At 36.2% G+C, this 9,089-nt stretch overlaps 1 protein-coding gene across 1 annotated transcript in view; it reads left to right on the top strand.

Moving 5' to 3' along the window:
- Window positions 1-2,020: 2,020 nt before the first annotated feature.
- The window catches only part of LOC115445178 (beta-1,3-glucan-binding protein), a 12,905-nt gene continuing 5,836 nt past the window's right edge, over window positions 2,021-9,089 (top strand). Inside the window, exons 1-7 of the mRNA XM_037438924.1 lie at window positions 2,021-2,195; window positions 4,372-4,599; window positions 4,944-5,138; window positions 6,011-6,158; window positions 7,474-7,631; window positions 7,870-7,994; window positions 8,593-8,716. Coding sequence (XP_037294821.1) covers window positions 2,072-2,195; window positions 4,372-4,599; window positions 4,944-5,138; window positions 6,011-6,158; window positions 7,474-7,631; window positions 7,870-7,994; window positions 8,593-8,716 — 1,102 coding nt within the window. The 5' untranslated portion in view covers window positions 2,021-2,071. The remainder of the gene's footprint in view (window positions 2,196-4,371; window positions 4,600-4,943; window positions 5,139-6,010; window positions 6,159-7,473; window positions 7,632-7,869; window positions 7,995-8,592; window positions 8,717-9,089) is intronic.

The raw sequence follows: 9,089 nt of genomic DNA, 5'->3' as shown, positions 1-9,089 counted from the left end.
GCTCTACGCAGGGAATGCCCCTTTTTCATTAGTAATCGTGAACATAAAAAATAGTTAATTTCTTACAACTACTCATTCTTAGAATTTTAATAAAATGTGACACATTAGTAACGAATACTTAATAGCGGTAGAACGTCCCAATTGGGACAATTTCAAGTGTTCATATTGCGCGTGGTAATGGAATATCACTCTGCTATATTAAAAACCTTTGTTTATAACGCTTTCTTTTTTAACCATCTACCAACCAGATCCTTGGTAATGTCGGATATTTTATAAAATTAATTGATGCTTTGTTTTTCCTTTCTTCTATGTTCGTTTTTAAATGATTCCTACCAATTTATTATTTAAAGTAATAGGTATTTATAATACGCTGATTGACGGGCCGTCCCCTAACCACATCGGGCGACGACAAGAAAGTCGAAACGTCATAATGATAAAATGTTTGAAACTTAGAGTGAATAAATCAATTATTCATTCTACAGACATGATATATTTATTATTTTGTAACTAAATAACATGTACTTGTCACCTAATTTGAATAACTTGTATACACTTCTATTTGGATTCTGACTAGCCACTAGATCCACTGTAATGTAACTTAGATTATTATTGTCAGTAATCTGTTTAGTGTATCTTTATAAATAAATAAATAGACATGGTGTTAAAAATATGGGTAACTACGCTATGTATATGGTGAGTTTATTTCGTATCCTGGTGTAAGCAAATACAGCGTATAGTAAATACCTCATTCTACTACGTATCCTTCAATACTAATATGAGGTCAGACAAACATATTTTCAAGCATGTTCCAAAATTTTACTCATTTTTTTATACCTTCTCCCTGGCTTCAAGTACTGTCAAGGGGAAACTAGAAACAATAGGGGACCGGCCTATGCTTGATTTTGTACATTATTCTATATGTAATGGTTAATAATACGAAAAAGAAGCACTCCTGCGAAAACTGCATAAAAATTGGTTAAAAAATGAGCGAGTAATTCATATTTAAAATATTGTATATGCAGAAGTGGGCGCGATGTGGGGATATCGCTTCATCTCTTTCTTTCGCACGCGTCTTAATTCCCGATGACGTCACATGTGGGTATTACGTCTCTTTTGTGTTTCTTGTTAATTACCCTTTCCACCGAAATTCAAAGACTTATAACTTGTTGATTTATTACCGGATTTTGATAATTCCTTCAGTTTATAATTTATATTATGTAAATATTTGATAATAGTAAAGAACAAAAATGAGTCCGGTACCCTATTGTCGTGTATTAAAATATAATAATAATAGGTAGTAGCGTCTCCACCAGAATCTTGATGTGGCTTACCGGAGGTCCATAGCCTCCCAAAAGTAATCAGTTGTTGAATTATCGACCCTTTGTTCCTATAACTGCGCACCGCTATTAGAATTAATGGTGTTATTTTTTTTCAGATAAGGTGACAGAATGCTAGTGGGACAATTAAGTGATCGAAGGAACTGAACCTGGGACTTCTCAACGTGAAGAAGCTAACGGACCAATGACAAGATTGCATTTTTTTACGTGATGTTAAGTCTCACTATGTCCTGTAGTTACACTGGCTACAATATCCTTCAAACCGAAACACAACTGTATAAGAGACCTACCACCAGTAAAACATTAGTAGTAGATACGGTATTTTTATTACAATATGTAGGAATTTATTCATGGATACACTAGATTAGTATGTTATCACACGCAAAGGTCAGTGACGTTGACGTCACAAAATCTTAAAAAAATATAATATTATTTTGACACATCAGTTTATCACAAGAATTATCAAAACATCACAAATTTTAACAGTGTTTTATCTCGATTTCCATCGCATTTATTATAATAAAGAAAGTTAACATTGAAATATAAAATATAGACCCTGCATACAGTCCATGAGAAAGAGGAATAATCCATTCATGAAAAAATATTATAAATAATATCAACATACAAATCTGCATTATACCTAACAGCAAAAAAGCCCCTTTTTACAAAGCAATTCTGACAGACGTGTAAACACGTCTACACGAGTGCATCAGCATTCGTCACTCAGTGTCAAGATGGCTGCGTGGTGGTGCGGACGTGTGATCACGTTGTTTTTGTGTGTTCACTTGACTGTCGGTCAAATACCTAACGTATCCATACATGCATACAAACCAAAAGGTTTTAGTGTTTCGATACCCGGTAAGTAACCTAACCGGTATACCTTTGACGTTTCCAATATGTATAAAAACTTCCTTTATTCTCTTATAAGGCGTTTTTTGTGAAGGAAAGAAGCTTAAAAACTACATACAGGTTTACCTCAACGAATTTAGGAATTAAGAATCTGGTGAACGGCAGTTTTATTTTAATTTTCCTATTTTATTATCAGTGAGTTGTAAACACAAAAAATAATACATATTTAATTTTATAGACAAATATTTTATTTAACTGTATTATGATATGGGTATCACGGTTTGCATTATGTGCAGTATTATTAAAACATATCACGCACCCAACTGTATTTATCGTCAATTTTAAGTAAACAGATTTTATAATTAAGAGTTATCCAATCTCGCCACCAGCTCATCAAGTTACATTAAACCGCAATCTTCACTAAGAAACATAATTACTTGGATGATAAAGAAGAAACGTCATAACTCATAAACTTTTAATAACTATTGACTCAATAAGTAATAATGCAGATTTGATGTTCCGGGTACCAATTATTTGCAACTTGTAACGTAATCAAACATTTTTACCTGTAGAGTCTGCTCCTAACTGGACTAGCAATACATTACTATACGATTAATTAATAACTAAAGAAGACAGTGTCCCAACATGTTGCTATTGTCGAATGATTGACACTGACCCCGTATTGACACTTTCTTAATGTTATCACGAAGGGGTCATTTTGTCGCTTGTTTATTCTTTAAAGTCCTCGATCGCGCAAATGCATAAAATTATGTTAACATTTAAAACAAACATCATTATATATGGGCATTATACTCTTCTATAGAGTTTTTGTCATATTTTTCATTCGGTTTTTATTCTTATCGAGTTATTGTGTATAGAAGTGTGATAATAAATTGCGCATCATATTAAAACAGCTCAATGGACTCGCTGATTTCGTCTAGGACGTCTATATTCTTCATACTATAATTATAAGCATAAATCCAGGCAAAAAGGCATTTTTAACACGACCCTACGTTTGTTAGCCTAACAAGGTCCGACTTATACATACACACCGGACTTTTGGTAGAGCGCTTTAGAACCCTTGAAAATTAAGCGACCATGCTGAGGTCAACCCACTGACGGGTTACGAACCTCGGCTCAGGACGGTTTGTGGGAGAGGATGATCAACGAATATGGATGCGGGTAGTCGTGGCCAACTAACAATCTAATCATTACCGTATTTGTCGGCATGCGGACCGGTAAAAAAGCAATTAATTCCACGCGGATGAGGCAATTATATCTAGTATTTTTCGATCAGGTTAATTGTTAAATTTTTAATAAATCCTCAGAATAATTTGCATAACATGATGCCAGCTTTAGAAGACAAAAGCACTGTTCACGTATCATAGTGTATTTAGATATAGGCAAGCAATTAAAATTGATAGTAAATCAATTTCGGAATGCTATACAAAGGCTATTATACCACGGTATAAACACTAGTCGAACCGGATTGGCGTGTGGCATCTTTTTGTTCACTTATGCAAGATGAGCACATATTGATGCTCCTAAACAAGATTTATATTTTAGTAAAATTTTATAATTGTGAAATAAATTAGGGCTTCAGTTTTCTTAGTTGTTCTTTTGCTCACGTTAATTGAAATACTGTATTAATTCTAAAACCTTTTCGCTAACAGAAAATTTCATTATCTCTTTTTCATAGGCTATTTACAGTAATCTTTGGCAAATTTTATATTTCAAAGCAGGCAAAGCATACAAGTTTCACGTAATCAAGAACATAAATATCTAGAGACAACTGCCTTTTCTAATTTTAAACATTGGGTTACACTCGTATATATGTATCTCTTTGTATGCTAATTTATACTATTAACAATTCTTTCATTGTCTCCTTTCTCTTCTCCACGCACTATTATCTCCTATTTCTTTATTAGCTATTTATCTATCTCTTATTTCTAAATGTAAGTTACTCATATATTTATTTTTAAAACAAAGTTAATTAATTGTTTACTATTGGGTTTTGAATTGTGTGTGAGATTTCCAGAGGCCAAATACTTCCCAGTCCTATCAAATCCCCTATTAATTTCCTCCGATATAGCATTAATGATGTTTCTGATATTATGGGAGTTTATTAACGATGCACATTGTCATTTGGTGGTCTAAGTTATAACATACATTTTTTATTTTTCAGATGGACAAAACATAGGCCTGTTCGCCTTCCATGGCAACATTAACAGGGGTATTAATAAAAATGACGTCGGTACAATAGCGGGAGAGGTCCTCAAAGCAAAGAACGGGATGTGGATCTACGAAGACCCCGAATTGGAGTTGAAAGTGGGTGACGTCATCAACTATTATGTTTTCGTGTCGATGAATAGTAAAGGTTACTTGAAGGATAATTTGAGCTTCACTGTCACAAGTAAGTAAAGGCAAATTAAATTTATTCTAAATATTTTCTTTTAGAACTAGGCAGATGTGCAGCTGTGCAACAGTGTGTCCAGTTATCCGTTCCATGTTGTGATGTGGGGTGAACATTGAACACAAGGAAAAGCAATCACGCACATATCCCGGAAACTCATGCTTATTTTGTTTGGAAAACTCACTTTTTAGTTACCTTAAACACAAAATCTCTTGGCACGTAACGAAACATGCAATTAGACCAATGAAGTGGTACGACCTTTTCACTTTATAATTGCTAGCGGTATACACTAATGGCATTGCCTTTGCATTGTGGTAATACCATTTACAATTTCCACCTTCCAGAACTGGAAGACAGGTCTATCGTGACTGGTCCGATCCGGCCCGGAACGGTGCTGCCGGAGGATTGTAAGCCCACTCGTACTAAAGTTCGCGGCGGGTTCGCCTGCGCCGGACAGACTCTCTTCGAAGACAACTTCGACATGTTGGACGAGAGCGTGTGGCAGATTGAGCAGTACATACCTAACACCCATCCCGTGAGTTTTATATCTTAACCATTATTGTCATCTACACCATCGTTAACGTCGTCAGTATCAGGCACGATGAAGTTCTTTTTATCGTGCCAGGATAAATCAGCTTTTAAAGTTTCCTCTATCTTTTCCAATCAACCATTTCGGATGTATTATCTTTGTCGCATCAAGCTTTGTATCGAATTGCTGATATATGTTTTCTTTCCCTCTTATTTCATTAGGTCCTGTAGAGTTGATTAAAACAATCATGTGGGCCGATATTGTGGTAATACTGACCCAAAGCCACACACTAAATTAATTATCTTTATATCGGACATAAGTAATAAAGGACAATGTTCACGTAATGACCGGCCTCAGTTTTGCCTTTAGGTGGATTTGTGTGTGTTATTCGCATGCTCTTTATTAGTCCGTAGCCGCGTTTATTTTAAAATTAGCTAACCCGACAGACGATGTCCTGTCAACTATGAATTTGCAGTGCGCATTCTGTCAATCGCTGAAATTAACTTTACTTAAATTTTCTAACGTTCCGCTCAACCTAATTTTTACTTTCATAAGATCCTTCTCTGACAATAACAAACACAACAAAAATATAGTGAAATTGGTTCAGTCGTTCACGTGTGATGGCGTGACCAAGGGAAATAGGATTCATTTTTATATATATAGATAGATAATAGTGATACTAAGCCAGTTTTACCTTTCTTGAATGTCACTAATGCAATCACGAATAGCATCAGTATACGTTCTACGCAGACTACATTTGATGCCCTATTTTTGCGATCTAAGGATAATGAAATGTTACTAACATCACTCGTAATTTTTGCAGAGTGGAGCTCTATCCTACTCGTTGGAAATACAAATAAAAGCCATTGTTATTTACAGGAGTATCCTTCGTGTCATACCAGCACCTAGCTACTGATCAGACCGTCTCGACCGCCGGTGGAACGCTGCGGATCACCCCAAAACTGCAACAGGACTTACCAGGATTTACAAATGAAACCATTTTGTCTGGCACGCTTAATTTGTTTAGTGGGTAAGTTTATAGTGGCAAATGTGACTTTTACTGAAGCAATTAAACAACTTTTTGCTGCTTGTGTCCTATATAAGAGATAAAAGCAATATAGCTTTAAACAAATATAACTAGATAAGCTTCTGTTAGTTGTTTCGCCTGTGCTTAAGTAAATTCTTGGAGTAAAAGGTAGCCAACATACTCAGCAACATTTTACTTGGTCCCATTACTATAATAAGTTCCAGGATCAGCTTGTGTATATCCGGTTCCAACAGGCCGGCATAATTGTGTCGACTGCCGAGGGTAATCATCTCTCGTCAGTCGACATGCTATTGGACCCCACCCACTTACCATCAGGTGCAGTGGGGGCATATTGCCGTGCCAGTATACATAAAAGTATTTTCTACCTTGTATAGTCATAAACGACAAAGCAGGCAATTGTGTGGAGATTAACACGATTACCCATAAATTGTAAGATCATTCTGATATTAAATTACAAAGTTGAGTCACCGAACAGTTATCTCGATACTCTGAGGCACAGACGCTGAGTCTCAACAAAATATTGCCCTGTATAGATTTTCTAACCGACTTTTTTCGAAACAACAAACAATACTTAGTTATTATTTACTAAGCTATCAATAATAAGTGTTTTAATAGTACGGTTTGCCAAATGATTCATAGTTTCGAGACGAATGACTAATTTAAAAGTAGGTAACTACGACTCTGTATATTTTACGGTTCATATCATTTAGTGGTTAGTATAGAACGACTTCAGAATATAATAGCCTTAATTTTACGCTCTAAAGATCATTATTTTGATTATAATTATTATATATTTATTTTATTGTACACCGCTAACAAAACAAAACAAGAATGGTAGTGAGGAGGGACAATTGTCGGACTCATCGCTCGAGGCAATCTCTTAATCTCTTACCGACACCCATTAAGAAAATGGAGATAGTTATTTTAGTAGGAAGTTATTTTAGTCCTAGATTACCATATTTTATTCGGAAAAGTCGACAATTATTCCCAGAAAGATCTTAAATGCAGGAAGAGTCGCGAGGTAGTAGTTTTTTCATTACTGCTTTTAATGACCAGACGAGCTTGCCGTTCACCTGATGGTAAGCAATAGGACCACCCATAAACAGTAGAAACACCATCCAAAACCTTGAATTACAAAGTATTGTTTGATATGCCACTGCACTCGCCATCCTGAGACATGAGATGTTACTACATCCAGTAAGGAGTTACACTGGCTACAATGTCCTTCAAACCGGAACACAACAGTGACGACACACTGCTGCTTGGCGACTTGTAATCTATATTGTATCTGTTACAGCTGCACGTCATCTGCAGATTCGTGTCTGATACAGGTGGATGGTGCGGACATCTTGCCGCCAGTGGTGAGCGGCCGCATCACCTCCAAGACCTTCGCGTTCACGTACGGCAAGGTGTACGTGCGAGCCAAGCTGCCGCAAGGAGACTGGCTGTATCCAGGTGTGTTAGTTTTAATATAGACAATTAAGGATTAAGTAATTACTACTAAGCCCGACATGTCTTAACTTGGATAACATTGTCTGTAAATGCATTTTGAAATGTATCACTTTTTTTGCCACTGAATTAATTTACTTGTAGAGACCTTCATTATTTTTAACATAGATTAGGCTAACTATTCAAAAATACTATTCCTGATATTTTTTTCTAAATGTTTTAAAAATTATATTTAACCTTTCAGAAATTCTTCTGGAGCCATTTTTACATAAGTACGGGTCGCTACATTACTCGTCGGGGGTTATAAAGATAGCAACTGCTCGCGGCAATAGACAGCTTTACTACGGACCCAATGATTACAGTAATAAGGTTGGTATTGTGGTATATCAACAAAAAATAGTTAAACAGTACTAAAGTTAATACAGATATTCTACATAGTAATATTCTTAACAACGGCAGGCTGATACTGGCACACTAAGGTTAATGTTTAACCTCTTTATCTACATATAAAAGAAAGTTGTGTTAGTTACACTATTTATAACTCAAAAACGTCTGAATCGATTTGGCTGAAAATTGCGGCGGTAGCTTAGAACCAGGAAACGGACATAGGATACTTTTATTCCGTTCCACATGAAGGGGCGTGACATAAAACGTGGTATAACAAAACGAAATTTGGTATGGATATAGTTTAAGACGCTGACAAGGTTATAGGCTACTATCGCGGGAAAATATATAGTGGGACTTTAATCCCGGAAAACGCCTTCACGCGGGCGAAGCCACGAGCAATAGCTAGTTATTGATAAAGTATGGAATTTTCCACAAAGTTTTTATGAAGGTGAGCATTAACAAAGATTGTTCTTAACGCTAGACATTTTCGTCAACAGCTATAACAGTTAGGTACCTATTATTTCACTATTTTCAACTGTAATATGTGTATAAATAAGATTTACAACTGTTTTCCCATCAGGTGCTGTACGGAGGACCTATAATGGACTTGGCGTGTCGAGAGACACTGCTGTCCACCAAGCTGAGAGGAGACGGATCCGCTTGGGGCGACGACTTCCACCTGTATTCATTAGAGTGGACTCCAGGTAATGCACATCGCACACTCGCAAAACTCTATATGCCTATAGCGAAGCGGTACCACCGAATACATCGAAATACAACTAAAGCACCGAAGCGGTATTCCGTATGGTACTTCTGCTCAGTAGTAACCCAAATCTGAAATTAGTACCTAATATGGCGATAGACTAGCCGCCTATTATACCATGGAATGACATCCACACGGCGTGAAAGATAGCTGCATTAGTTGCATCTACCCCTTAACTCTTCAAGGATAAAGAGGCGAGTGTGTAATACTCTCCTGAAAGTTCTGTCAAAAAGATCCGTCAAATTCGATGCAGCGTGAGATTGACAATAATGTAGATTAGGTCACAGGGGCAAGTAATTTATGTAAAATGTAAT

The sequence above is a fragment of the Manduca sexta genome, chromosome 15, assembly GCF_014839805.1.
Source record: "Manduca sexta isolate Smith_Timp_Sample1 chromosome 15, JHU_Msex_v1.0, whole genome shotgun sequence".
In the NCBI taxonomy this organism is placed as follows: Eukaryota; Metazoa; Arthropoda; class Insecta; order Lepidoptera; family Sphingidae; genus Manduca; species Manduca sexta.
This window is presented reverse-complemented; position numbering and strand designations above follow the sequence as displayed.